The sequence below is a fragment of the Bubalus kerabau genome, chromosome 23 (genome assembly GCF_029407905.1).
Source record: "Bubalus kerabau isolate K-KA32 ecotype Philippines breed swamp buffalo chromosome 23, PCC_UOA_SB_1v2, whole genome shotgun sequence".
NCBI classification, from domain to species: domain Eukaryota; kingdom Metazoa; phylum Chordata; class Mammalia; order Artiodactyla; family Bovidae; genus Bubalus; species Bubalus kerabau.
The window spans coordinates 33,666,896-33,681,571 of record NC_073646.1 but is presented as its reverse complement, the minus strand read 5'-3'; the positions used below and the strand labels follow the sequence as shown (position 1 = coordinate 33,681,571).

Below are 14,676 nucleotides of genomic sequence, written 5' to 3'. Positions count from 1 at the left end.
CAGGAGACCCAGGTTCAATCCCTGGTTTGGGAAGATCTCCTGGAGAAGGAAATGGCAATCCACTCTAATATTCTTGCTTGGAAAATCCCATGGATGGAGGAGCCTGGCAGGCTACAGTTCATGGGGTTGCAAAGAGTCGGACATAACCGAGCTACTTCACTCTCTCTCTCTCAGGGAGCTAAGATCCCGCATGCCTCATGGGGTGGCCAAAAAAGAAAAGGAACAGTAGGAACATGGAAGGCAACTGGGACTTTACAGGTGATACGGAGCCACAGACAATGTGAATGGGGGAGAGACGTGAACAGATCCCAGCTTTCAAAGAATACACAATTGGGGTGGGGTAGGATGTATGGGCAGACAAGGCGATGGCACCCCACTCCAGTACTCTTGCCTGGCAAATCCCATGGACGGAGGAGCCTGGTAGGCTGCAGTCCATGGGGTTGCTAAGAGTCGGACACGACTGAACGACTTCACTTTCACTTTTCACTTTCATGCATTGGAGAAGGAAATGGCAACCCACTCCAGTGTTCTTGCCTGGAGAATCCCAGGGACGGGGGAGCCTGGTGGGCTGCCGTCTATGGGGTCATACAGAGTCGGACACAACTGAAGTGACTTAGCAGCAGCAGCAGCAGTAGCAGCAGGATGTATGGGACGGGCTGAGAAGAGATCCTCTGCCCCTCTGCCCAGATGTAAGGAGACTGGTCGTGGGGCACAGGGCAGGAGGGGGCAGAAGAGGGTGGGTGGGGTTGGCCCACGACAGAGCAATTACAACAGAACTTCCGTTGGTCTCTGCCTTTTAGATCTTTTGGAAAAGGTGTTTTTAGTAAAACTTACAGAGCTAAGTAATGCTGCAGGAAAATTGCAAAGTTTATGATTTTGCAGGAAACAGTTTCAATCTGATAATGTTTGAGGAAGTAATTGCCAATCGTCCTACACTCGGCAGTGGAGCTGGAAGATGAAGAAAGGATTGGAACACCGTGCGGTTGTCATAGGGTATCCTGTCGCCATGAGGCCCAGCTGACCATCAACCATCATCAGCTGGGGGCTGGCAGGGTTCTGGTCTTTGCATGGAGAACAGAGCCATCCAACCGCATAGACCACCCCACCTGCATCCCCTTTGGAATGTTTGTGCATTTGATAACAACCATCTTCTTCCTGTTGAACTTATATGCTGGCAGGGAACTCATATGCTGCCTTTCTAGTAAAAAAAGGCGCTTGATTTCTTAACTCTGTCTCCACCTCTTTTATCTTAATATCTTCTCAGCAACTCAGACTGGACAGAAGCGGCTTAAGAGGGGAATATTTTAGAACACACAAAATAATATTTAATAGACAAACTCAAGTAAAACACAGCCTGAAATACCTTTGCAGTCACGTATGCCCAGAATCATATGGATTCAGGCTACATATTAATACAATCCATTTTATGACTGTGAAATTGTTCACCTTAATGTCACTGTGCTAGATTCTACATAAATATACATGGATCTTTATGACTCTTTGCTTATTTGTTCAGATGAGCACTAATTAAAAGTTTCCATCACAGATAACTTTTAGAGAAGAAAGTTATTATAAAATGGCATTACCTTGCATACTATATTCATAGTAATTAGGATCTTCTGATTCTTTCTTGACTGACACAACTTCTGCTTTCAGTGAAATACCTTGGAATGCAATGGAAATTATAAAATGATGCGTTAAACTCGCCAACAGAGATGTGACCAGCTAATATACCTTCCAGGTTGTTTAACACAGTAACACTGCGATCAGCAAAAGAACCTGTAGCTCCTGCACTATGAACGAATGGTTTAATCCACATAAAAATATAATAACACAGCATAAAAGGAATGAAAGATGGAGGGAAAGATGGAGGGAGGGAGGGAAAGAAGAGAAGGAGTAAGAGGTCTAGTTCCCAGTTTGGAGAGATTTTCCCTTTCAAGATGGCTGAATATGTACATGTATTTACATGAAATACTGTAAATCTTCTGTAATGGGGCCTGAATTGGCACAGATTATCTTAATTTACTTACTACAACAAGATAAATTTCAAAACCTGGGGAAACTACATTAGTAAAACCCAAAGGCTTTATCAGGGAAAGGTGTGGGAGATGGCAAAAATTAACCACAGATGTCTCCCATCCCAGTATACACGCCTGTTTGCAACCTAACGTTCCCACTCCTGTTTTCTCCAAGTGGAAAACTACCCGCCTGGTAAACCTGGGGCTGGCCATGTGACTTGCTTCGGCCAATGGGATGTAGACAGAGGCTTGAACCGTGCCTGGGGCTACGCTTCTGTTGTTTTTGGAGCAGAGCTGCCAGGTGAACGAACCTGAAGGATGTGAGGCTCAGAGGAGACAGACTCAGCTCTGCTGCCTGAGGCCTCGACCCCGGAGGACGGCCAGCCCAGCCCAGAGGACAGCCTGGTCCACACACAGACATATGAGGAAGACGGAATCACGGTTTGAAGCCACTAAGTTCTGGGGTGCAGGCGGTCTTTTATACTGCAATAGATAACTGATACTGAAGCATACATATAATCTAACTGTGAAAGTTAACAGAGGCAAGAGCAGTGATTGTGACAGAGCTTGGGATCCCACTGTTTGGCATTTAATGAACAAGTTCCAGGGTGGGGGTGGGGGTCTTCCGAAATTAACAGCTCTGTTGGCATAGGGATAGTGAGATGGGGTATTAAAGAATGTGATTATCAAAAGGGCTTCCCTGGTGGCTCAGCTGGTAAAGAATCCACCCGCAATGTGTGAGACCTGGGTTGGGAAGATCCCCTGGAGAAGGGAAAGGCTACCCACTCCAGTATTCTGGCCTGGAGAATTCCGACACTACGGAGCGACTTTCACTTTTCACATATCGCTAGCCTGAATTTTTGTTTGAAACATGTATAGCTCTTGTAACTTACAGTCAAACTTTTAGGTACAATTTCCAAGTTGATTAGGCATTAATGACTCTAGTCACAAACATCTGATAAATATGTGATGGCTGGGCTGTCAAAGAAAAACTCCTGTACAATGCAGGCAACTGAAAGCAGATTTGAAGCTGAGGAATGCAGAATGTGTTTGAAATGGTAATGAAAACAGGCTGGCTTCAGCTTTCCCTCAACACATGAGGAGGGGGAGGGGGGAATTCAAAAGGCAAAACCCATTTAAACAGCTGTTCCGTGCGTCAGGTGTTACACAGACATCGTGGGAAGTAGGGCCAAGGGATGGTCAGCTCTCAGAAGCCTGTAGGCAGCTGGAAGCGATTCGTACCATGAAATTCACAGCAGAAAGTCACATTATTAGGGAACACATATTTTATCTTAAAGGGAACCACATCTCCAAAGAGAGACTTCAACAAAACAGGCCTATTTTAAGGCCAGTGGGAATGGCTCATCCACCCTACAGCTGGTGAGGAAGGAGAGGGAGGCAGCAGGGGGGCCATGGTTCCGTGAAAGGGGCCCCCTCAGGGAGGGCTAACAACCCCTCACTCTCATCCCATCTGTTTTCCCAGTTTCTGACAGGAGACTGTGGCTTGGGGGTTTTAAATTCTCCGTGACCAACAGAGACACAGGCAGAATGTATCTGAAATGCATCCCTGTATCTTGGAAATGCATTATGGCTAAGATTAGAGGGGCTTCTCTGGTGGCTCAGCGGTACAGAATCCGCCTGTAATGCAAGAGACACAGGAGATGAGGGGTTGATCCCTGGATCAGGAAGATATCCTGATGGAGGAAATGGCAACCCACTCCAGTATTCTTGCCTGGGAAAGCCCAGGGACAGAGGAGCCTGGTGGGCCACAGTCCATAGGGTCACAAAGAGTCGGACATGACTGAGCGCACACACATCCCTGAGATTAAAGGGGCATCACGTGTAAGGGGGATGAAGACTACACAGCTGAATTCTGCTAGCTGAAATCCTCAGCTCCTCCTGACTTGTGTTGGTTTTACCCAGAATAACTACAATGGACAAGCACTCTTATTTTTCAGACCATGGTATTTAAGGTGGAGCTTCCACCAAGCACACAGTTCCACGTAGACAGGCGTGACCCTGGTGTATGACAAGGGAGGGGTCAGGCTCTCCTGCCCCGAGGGACTGGTGGAGGCAGCCAGGCAAAAACCACACCCTGACACCTTCAGAAACGTGGATGCTCTGACCTCCATTTCACTGAAGATACAGTCTCTCTTTGCCTTTCCTCTACATGTATTCTTAATATTGAATATTTTTCTTTTAGATTCTCTCACACTTAATTTTAACTTTTGGAAGTTTGGAACTGTTTCTTATTTTTAGATTGCTTTTCTAAACATTATTAAATTCTAGTTTTACCCCCTTATGGTAGTAGGTGGTTTAGTTACTAAGTCATGTTCGACTCTTTCTTCCCCAGGGACTGTGTGCCTCCAGGCTCCTCTGTCCATCGGATTCTCCAGGCAAGAATACTGGAGTGGGTTGCCACTTCCTTCTCTAGGGGATCTTCCTGACCCAGGGATCAAATTCTTGTCTCCTGCATTGCAGACAGATTCTCTACCGCTGAGCCACCAGGGAAGCCCTTTACCTCCTTATAGCCGGTTTGCATTCATCTTTATCTTTCTGAGGTTTGAGCTTTAGTTTTATGTACTTGTTTATTTTAGGCTGCCTAAGCTTTTAACTTCTAATGCTTTCAATATTTTTCCATCTCTTGATTAAACATTTGACTTTTAAATTTTTTTCTATTTTTAACCTTTAACATTTCCCCCTAATGCCATTTTTCTTTTTTCTTTTCTTTTTTGAGAAGTGGGAGAGGCAGGGATGGGGGTTAACTGCTCTCATCCATCAAAGAGGGATTTCTTTTCTGCCAATATAGATTATCATAGTAATGCATGCCTATTGTAGAACATTTAGAAGTTACAGAGTGTAAGAAAGCAATAAAACAAGTTGTTTATTCATACTTTATTCATAAATCAAATTCATAATTCCAAATGTATAAGACTTTTTTACCTATTTAACAGTCAAGTTCTAATTTCCATATGATTAAAATAATACTTTACATACAAATATATCTACTCAGTGACCCCATGGATTGTAGCCTGCCAGGATCCTCTGTCCATGGAATTCTCCAGGCCAGAATACTGGAGTGGGTAGCCGTTCCCTTTTCCAGGGGATCTTCCTAACCCAGGGACCAAACCCAGGTCTCCCACATTGCAGGTGGATTCTTTACTGTCTGAACCACCAAGGAAGCCCAATAACATTTTAGTACCCAGTATTTATTGAACTAGAAGACTTTTTTCTAGATATTTGAGTATGATTCTGCAAATAAGGCCACAGTTGAGGTTAACTGGATTTTCTACATGGACCAACAGATCATCTGAAAATTAAAGACAGTTTTATTCATTATTCCCAATCATATACCATATATTTCCTTTTCTTGTCTTATTGCATTAACTAGGACTTTCAGTATGATATTGAAAGGGAGTGATGAGAGGGGACATCCTTCCTGATCTTAGTGGGAAAAATTATAGTTTCTCACCATTAAATATGATGTCAGCTGTAGGTTTTTTGAAGATTTTTTAAAATCAAGTTGAGGAAGTTCCTCTCTATTCCTGCTTTACTGAAAGTACCATTTTTACATAAAATGTGAAGTGAAACTGAAAGTTGATCAGTTGTGTCTGACTCTTTGAGACCCATGGACTGTAGCCTGCCAGGCTCCTCTGTCCATGGAATTCTCAGGCCAGAATACTGCAGTGGGTATTAAAAGGAGTCAAATAATGACCTGCTGAATACCTCATTCTACAAGCATCAGTATACATACCAGAATCTTCCATGGGTTCAGTCTTCACACGGATGGGGGTGCAGCTAAAAGGAGGAGGGAACGCTGGTCAAGATGGGCAGGAAAAGAACTGCCCACAGGCATCTGGACACACTGATCTCTCCCCAGATCTCTGTGACATCATGGTTCCCCTCCCCTCATCAAACTGAATGCACAGCTACCTCGACTTTAACTTCGTAAAGTTAAATGACACCATGAAGAAAGTTAAAGGTGTTAACAGAATATAGTTTCATAACCCCAAACATCCCTTTGAATAAGGAATATGTAACAAAATAAGCCATTCCATACTCTAAACACTAACACATTGGGTTTAGATGTGGAGTTAATATTTTATTTGTCCCTTACCTTTCACTTGGTGATGTCACTGACTTATCAGTGTCGGTTACCACCCCAGGCCCACCTGTGCAGGAGTAAAAAGACACACGCTAGCTGGTTTCATGCATCTTGAAACATGACAACATTCAAAGGCATATAAAGGGAAGGCAAATACAGAGAGGACCGAACTCCAGGTTCCAGGTCATCAGAGAAGGGCAGCAGAGAGACCAGCTCAAAGCAGCCCCCAAGGACTGGCCACCTGTATGGGCAAGATGGGGGCTGAGCAGCAGATGGGGCCAGAGTGATCTCCAGCAGGTTACTAAGCCTCCCTGTGCCTCAGTTTCCTCATCTGAGGATGGTGGTTGAGTAAGGATTAATTCATCCATGCAAGGTGCTTAGAACAGTGTCCATCACAGAATGTGTCAGTAGTTATTATCATCATTCTGTAAGGACAATACAAGCCGCCTGGGACAGCAGTCACCAGCCACCCCTCACACTCCAGTCCCTCCTTTAAGGTGAGATGGGCCCCCAGGAACTCACAACTGCTCCAGAAATACTTGCTTTGTGAGCAGTCCATGCACAGGAGGGTCTCATCACCGTCTGTACCCCGAGGTGCGTCTTGTGGACAGTGAGGCCCCCGCCCACCCCAGCCACTTGGTTTCTGCACCTAGGTAGGCTCAGCATGACACTCTCTTTAGACCTGGTCTTTCATGAACCTTCCACGACCCAAGGTTTCCAACTACATCCAGAATAACAATCTGAGAAAACAAGAAGTGGGCGTAGATGGATCTCTAAATGCTCCCAGTAAGATTGCTTCTTTTTTTGGTCCCTTCATCATTATGAGATTATGAGTGGTCCTGGGTTCCCAAACGTAGTCTCCAACACCCTGCACAAGCTTTCTGCCACATGGAATGGGCTTCCTGGGGGAACCAAGCTGTTAAGACCCCGCTTATCTTGGGGGCCAGCTTCTCCGGGAAGCTCTTCTGACCACACAATTCTAACCCTTTCCTGAGGGCTCTCAGGGTCACGACCCCTGGTTTTCTGAAGTCTCATTCCTTTTCGCAGACATCTCAGAAACACAGGAATGGCCACACAGCCCAGACCTACTCCTGAAGCCCATGACGCCTGGCCCGTGGCTGGTGTGCAAAGACCAGCATCCTCACATTCCTATGCGTGTGGACAAGGCAGGTCTCCTGCCCTGTGAAGGCTGGACGCAGAAGTCCGCTGGCACGCGAGCTGGAGGAGGGTGGTGTCTCGGCTCCTGGGCTGGATGTGTGTGTTTCCCTGAGCTGTAGTCCCTGCAAACGTCATCCCAGGTCCCGGGATCAGAGGTGGCCTCCTCAATGCAGGAAAGACACAGCCTAAACAAGTTTTAGAATGTGCCAAACTCGCACTTTAACTAAGAAAAGCAAACTGGGCAGTCACCAAGTAGGAGAAGCTGTCACTTACCTGGCTGATTCGCTGGACCCAGGAAAGGTCTGCAAAAAAACCCCATATATTAACACCTGAGATGCACACACCAGACACACAGAGTAAACAGCTGAAGAACCAGCTTCTAAACGTAAGGGGACAAGGGCTTCCTTGGGGGCTTAGTGGTAAAAATCTGCCTGCCAATGCAGGAAACATAGGTTTGATCCCTGGTCTGGGAAGATCCCACATGCCATGCAGCAACTAAGCCTGTGCATCGCAACTACTGAGTCTGTGCTCTAGAGCCCATGTGCCTCAACTACTGAAGCCCACGTGCCCTAGAGGTGGGGATCAGCAACAAGAGAAGCCACCAAAATGAGAAGTCTGTGCATCATGACTAGAGAGGAGCCCCTGCTTGCTGCAACTAGAGAAAAGCCCATGAAGCAATGAAGCCCCAGCACAGTCAAAAATAGATACATAAAATCATTTAAGTGAATACAACAATCCCAATAAATAAACGTAACGGGACAGATTTAACCAACTGAAATTGTCAGTTTATCTTCAGATGAACCAGCTGTGAGAAAAGGGAGAGAGCCTGTCACCTGTTGATGAGGAATGAAATCCCCGCTTTGTTCTCCAAAATCCACTTCAGCGTTGCAAGGTCATAGTTCTCAGGGTGTTGGAAGGGGACCCCTTCTGGAAGCCCCTGTACCACTATAGCCTCCTGGTCCGTCAGCATCTTCTCGTAAGGAACAGGTACCATGGCTGTTGTCCCCAAGGCTTTGCCTGGAAGCATCAGCAGGATATCTTTAAACAACAGGAGCGTAAGAAACCCTGACCGTCAATTTCAGTTAATGCCATAAACCCAGGTGGTGACATTTGGCTCCAAAGTTTATTAAAATCCTAAAGTGTCCCATGCCGCTATATCTCAAGTTCGTAACATTTCCAATCAAATGGCCCAAAGAATACATAGAATCTGTTTTCCTTTAAATCTTCACAGAAGAGAAAATAACAGGTTGCATAATCTATAAAAACACTGAATCAGTATGTTGTACACTGGAAACTAATATAAGGTAAATCAACTATATTTCAATAAGTAAACTAAAAGTAATCCATTTCTGAAAGAAAAGACAATAATAGGTCTTTTTGTCTCTTCTCTTGGTGGTCACACGATTCAGGGTGTGCACACGATTCAGGGCTGCAGGGAACACCCTGTGTGGTTACTCACGATGCTGCCAGCTGAGGATGAGGGCCCGGCCCAAAGCTTATCTATCCCTGTGTCACATGGTACAGACCAGGCCTTGCCTGTAGAGAGCTGAGGCCTCACGTCACCACCTGGGGCTGTGGCAGTCTCTCTGCACCGCTGGCCATCCCCAAGGTGCTGGAGCCTCATTTTTCATAGGAAGTATAACCTGAGACCCTAAGATCCCCTAGCTGGGGTCCCCAAATACAGACGCGCACTGCCGGTCACACAGATGTGTGCAGCTGTATAGGAAAGAGGAGCCAGGCCCGAAGATGCTCATAGGCTTCTAATGCAAATATAACACCTGCAGACATCCTTGTTATCTAGCTTTTAAGTGGTTTTTTGTTTTGTGTGTGTGTGTTTTTTAAATGCACTGTGTTGCATGCCAGATGTTACTTCTGGCATAGTACCACGCCCCTGGCAGTGGAAGCACAGATTCTTAACCATTGGACCACCTGGGAACACCCCTATCTAAAGCATTGTGTAGGTATTAAAAAAAAAAAACAAACATCTCAGGGGAGTGAGGCTCAGGAGGGAGGGGATATATGTATAATTATGGCTGATTTGCGCTGTTGTACGGCAGAAACCAACACAACACTGCAAAGCGATTTTCCTCCAATTAAAAAATAAATTAAAAAAATTTCCTGTCTCCAGGCCTGTGGGGAGACCAATGAGGATGAGGCTGGTGTGTGAACCAAGCATGAACGTCTGTCATAACTACCTGGTCGTGGGGAGGGGGCTCCGCAGAGTGAAGGCTGATGTATCCAGACGTTCTGACAAATGGGAAGAGACCAAGTTGATCTGGTACTTAACTGGCTGTTCACTTGATGAAAATGTGGATTTCTCTAATGTTAGAGATAGTTATATAGTCATGCTGATAAAATGATCTCTAATACCATCTTTGCCAACAAAGGTCTGTCTAGTCAAGGCTATGGTTTTTCTAGCAGTCATGTATGGGTGTGAGAGTTGGACTATAAAGAAAGTTGAGCACCAAAGAATCAATGCTTTTGAACTGTGGTGTTGGAGAAGACTCTTGAGAGTCCCTTGGACTGCAAGGAGGTCCAACCAGTCCATCCTAAAGGAGATCAGTCCTGGGTGTTCACTGGAAGGACTGATGCTGAAGCTGAAACTCCAATACTTTGGCCACCTGATGCAAAGGGCTGACTCATTTGAAAAGACCCTGATGCTGGGAAAGATTGAAGGCAAGAGGAGAAGGGGACAACAGCGGATGAGATGGTTGGATGGCATCACCGACTCAATGAACATGGGTTTGTGTAAACTCCGGGAATTGGTGATGAACAGGGAGGCCTGGTGTGCTGCAGTTCATGGGGTCACAAAGAGTCGGACACGACTGAGCAACTGAACTGAACTGAATACCATCTTTATTGGCTTCCCTAGTGGCTCAGCGGTAAAGAATCTGCCTGCCAATGCAGGATATGAGGGATCCATCCCTGGGTCAGGAAGATCTCCTGGAGAAGGAAACGGCCATCCGCTCCAGTATTCTTGCCTGGAGAATCCAATGGATAGAGGAGCCTGGGGGCGGCTACAGTCCACGGGGTCACAGAAGAGTCAGACACGACTGAGTGACTAAACACCACCACCATCTTCTGTAGTGAATTAGTCAGGGAATGAATGCCTAAGGTGAACTTTACCGTAACAAAAGCAGAAATAGTCTTCGACAGCTTTTCTGAGGATTCCCGTTTCTCCTGAATTGACCTGCATCCTGCTGGCGCTGGCGGGGCCTGGGGGTTTCACCTCCTGTGGCCCTTCAGCAACACCTGTGAATAAGCCATCAGTACCAAGTCAGAAGCCAAGCATCTGTGCAGCACACCTCCTTAATATCCATGCTTCCAGTACTCAAAGGAAAAAGGGGGCAAGGAATTGACATAAAACAGGATCTTTTCATTAAAAAAATAGGGTACAATAACAAGGTGATAGTCTCTGAAATGACTCTATGGATAAACAATCAATAATTCACATATGAGGAAATAGAATTTAGTAGTTCAAAGGGAACTATCATAGAAAATTATTTACTACTGAGTTTGCAAGTCACTAGGCAGGAAGATACTCAGAACTGGAGAGATTTAGGACCAGCCCCCCAATGATAAGCTCTGAACAAAATCTTAAGATGAATTACTTCTTTTTTTTTTGGTTATGCCGTGTGGTTCGTAGGATCCTTGTTCCCTGATCAGGGATTGAACCCATCGATCCTGCATTGGAAACATGGCATCTTAACCATCGGACCACCAAGGAAGTCCTAGGATTGATTACATGAAAGCTTTGAAGAACAGTTAGAAATAGGCAAAACCAGAAAGGAATGATGTCCTTGAAAGAAGGGAAGAACACAGGGAGTGAGAACACACAACTGAGACCTGGGCACTAACAGCAGCGGACTTAGTTGAAATGAGGAAATCTACGTCACAGGTCAGGACTGCCATTGTGGTTAGACAGTGAAGCGGAAGTTCTGGAAAAGAGTGAGTCACAAGGTGGGAGACCCAATATCATCACAGCAACTTCCCTCGGATTCTTGTTGTTGTTTTCGTTGCTAAGTCGTGTCCCACTCTTTGTGACCCCATGGACCGTAGCCCCGCCAGGCTCCTCTGTCTATGGGATTTCCCAGGCAAGAATAGTGGAGTGGGTTGCCATTTCCTCCTGCAGGGGATCTTCCCGGCCCAGGGATCAAACCCGAGTCTCTTGCACTACAGGCGGATTCTTTACCATCTGAGCCACCAGAGAAGCCTCAACTGGTCCTCAAACTGTGCAAGCACAGGGTGAGGCTTTAAGTAGAAGCAACGTTTGGAAGCTAAATTGTTTAGCAGAGATTTAACAGCCAACAGGGTTTAAACATATTTAAACAGGGTTTAGGATTCGCCAGGTTTGCGAAGCTTGTTGAACACTTTGTAAAACTAAGGGGCACATCTTAGGAGGAGGGGCCTCCCTCCGAGACTAAGAGGGATGGCTGCTCCAGGGCCAAGGGCATCACTTGTCCACGTGGGGACCAGGTGACCTGCCTGCCAGAACAAAACGCAGTTTTATTTAGCAGACCTTTACAACATAGCATGCATAATACCCGGTATGAAATTTAAAATTAGTAGGGACTTCCCTAGCGGTCCAGTGGTCAAGACTCTGGGCTCCCAACGCAGGGGGCACAGGTTTAATCCCTGTTTGGGGAAGTAAGATCCCACATGCTGTACAGCACAGTAAAAAAAAAAAAAAAAACCCGAAAGCTCCACACACAAAAAAACAAAAAATTAGAAATGTGAAGAAGCAGGAAGATGTGACCCATGATCAAAAGAGAAAAAAAGCAATTTATAGACTCAGAACCACTAATGACTCAGTTGAAATGACCAGATAAGGACTTAAGACAACTGCTATAAACACACGAAGGACTTTATATAGCCATGGTGAGCACAAAAAATGAATTAAGAGGGGAATTCCAACAGAGAAATGAAAATGCTAACCAGAGAAAGAAGAAAGAAAATGGAATTTTAGAAATGGAAAACAGGTGGAAATGAAAATTTCCCCAGATGAATAGTGCCCTGGATATGGCAGAAGGAAGAATCAGTGTCCTCAAAGAAACGCCAGTAGAAACTATCCAATCTGAAGCTTGAATATAAAAAGGGACACATACACAAAAGGAACAGAGCCTTAATGACCTGTGAGTCAATAAAGAGCAATTTTCCCTCTCTGTGTAAATGAAGAGAATTGGAATAAATATTTGAAGAGATGATAGCCAAAAACATCCATTGTTGACAAAGACATCAACCTGCAGATTCAGTAAACTCCACAGATCAAGTAAGGCAGAAACAAAGAAGGTCATAAATGGGCATTTCATGGTCAAATGGCTAAAAACCAAAGATGAGACAGAGCTAGGGAAAAATATACATTACTTCCAAGGGAACAAAAATAAGAATTCTAACCTAATTTTGTTATCTAAAACAGTGGCATCCAGGAGACAATGCAATGAAACAGCTGAAGGGCTGGAGGAAGGAAATTCCCCGGCAGTCCAGCAGTTGGGATGTCATGCTTTCACTGCCGAGGGTGCAGGTTCAACTCCTGGTTGGGGAACTAAGATCCCATAAGCTTTGTGGCATGGCCAGAAAAAAAGGCTGGAGGGAAAGAAACTGTCAAGCCAGGTTTCATAGCGAGTGAAAAACAGTCTTCAAAAAGCAACAGAAACCTACTGCATGGTGGCCCAGGGGTCTGTATTCAATAACCCATAATGGAAAACAATCTGAAAAAATATACAAACACAGGTGTAACTGAATCACTTTGCTGTACACCTGAAACTAACACAGCATTGTAAAATCAACTATACTTCAAAAAAAAAAATTCTTCAAAAACAAAAGCAAGGAGAATGATGTTGGCATGATAGCAGACTAGGAAGCAACAGGCCTTCTTTCTTCCACGGATACACCAAATTAACAATAGACGGAGCAGAACACCTCTGCGAGAACTACAGACCATCTGAGAAGCTACGGCACCCCAGCCACTGGAAAACCAAGAAGAGACTTCAGCATAGGCGTAGGAAGATTCTCAGCATTTGGTGTGCCTGGGTGTGCCTCTCATTCTACGTGACATAGTGCAGAGCAGCTGGGAAGGAATCCCTCAGTCTGGGCCTCCTCCCTTGGGGTGCAAACACAAGAGTGGACTGAGTGTTCAACCTTCTGGCTTGTCTGGGAGTTGCTGGAGGAACTGATTTCTATCTTGCCTGACTCAGAGCACACGACTTAATTCAGAGCTGCAGTTCTGCAAGGAGACACCAGGGGGCGAAAGAGAGTCAAAAAGATTTGAGAGGTTCTAGAACAGACAGCTGGAGAAGGCAATGGCACCCCACTCCAGTACTCTTGCCTGCAAAATCCCATGGACGGAGGAGCCTGGTAGGCTGCAGTCCATGCTACAGGTCGGACACGACTGAGCGACTTCACTTTCACTTTTCACTTTCATGCATTGGAGAAGGAAATGGCAACCCACTCCAGTGTTCTTGCCTGGAAAATCCCAGGGACGGGGGAGCCTTGGTGGGCTGCCGTCTATGGGGTTGTACAGAGTCGGACACGACTGAAGTGACTTAGCAGAACAGACAGCGGGTCAGAGGGTGGTCTTCCCTGCCTGGAGCCAGTAAGCAAAAACGGGAGAGGTCTTGGACTCAGTGTTTTGCTAGATCAAAGGGATGTGTCAAAACCATTTTTAGGATAATGCTGATGACATCTTAGAAGAAAACAACACACAAGTCTTGCCTGCAAATATTCTAAGATCTATAAATACAGAAGGATAACATCCTTGACGTGCATGCATGCAAAGTGGCTTCAGTCTTGTCTGATTCTCTGAGACTCTATAGGCTGTAGCCCGCCAGGCTCCTCTGTCCATGAGATTCTCCAGGCAAGAGGACTGGAGTGGGTGGCCATTCCCTTTTCCAGAGGATCTTCCCCACTCAAGGATAGAACCCAGGTCTCCTGCATTGCAAGCAGATTCTTTTCCACTGAGCCACCAAGATGACATCTTGGAAGAAAACAATATTTAAGTCTTGCCTGTAAGATTTATGAATACAAAGGATAAAATTGTTAACACCTACAGTATTTTGCAAAATCCTTCTGTAAATCCGTCCTGGCATTGACAAAAGCACGTCCTTTCTCTGTTCCAATAACAAACACATCTGCTTCATACATTGCGATGCAGGCCACTTCCGCCTTGGACTTGGCCAGTTCTTTACACTGAAATGAAAAACAGAATGAAATGTTATCTACATGGATGGATCCAAATTTCGTGGGGCCTGGGAAGTCTGCTTTAAGAAAAAAACATAAAATTACAGAAAAACAAAGTCTCTCTAGCTGATTTTTTCCTGGTCCAGGATCCAATCCAGGATTGTACTTTCTTTTGCTGTCCTGTCTCTCCAGTCTCTTTCCATGTGGGACAGACAGATC

General features: G+C 45.4%; 1 protein-coding gene across 2 annotated transcripts in view; it reads right to left on the bottom strand.

Annotated features, from left to right (window-relative positions):
* The window catches only part of LOC129637466 (general transcription factor II-I repeat domain-containing protein 2), a 47,215-nt gene that overhangs the window by 14,939 nt on the left and 17,600 nt on the right, over window positions 1–14,676 (bottom strand). For both annotated transcript variants that reach the window (XM_055561638.1, XM_055561639.1), the window contains exons 3-9: window positions 14,328–14,466; window positions 10,408–10,533; window positions 8,115–8,298; window positions 7,555–7,583; window positions 6,136–6,190; window positions 5,773–5,816; window positions 1,587–1,664 (exon numbers count right to left, since the gene is read on the bottom strand). In XM_055561638.1, coding sequence (XP_055417613.1) covers window positions 1,587–1,664; window positions 5,773–5,816; window positions 6,136–6,190; window positions 7,555–7,583; window positions 8,115–8,298; window positions 10,408–10,533; window positions 14,328–14,466 — 655 coding nt within the window. The remainder of the gene's footprint in view (window positions 1–1,586; window positions 1,665–5,772; window positions 5,817–6,135; window positions 6,191–7,554; window positions 7,584–8,114; window positions 8,299–10,407; window positions 10,534–14,327; window positions 14,467–14,676) is intronic.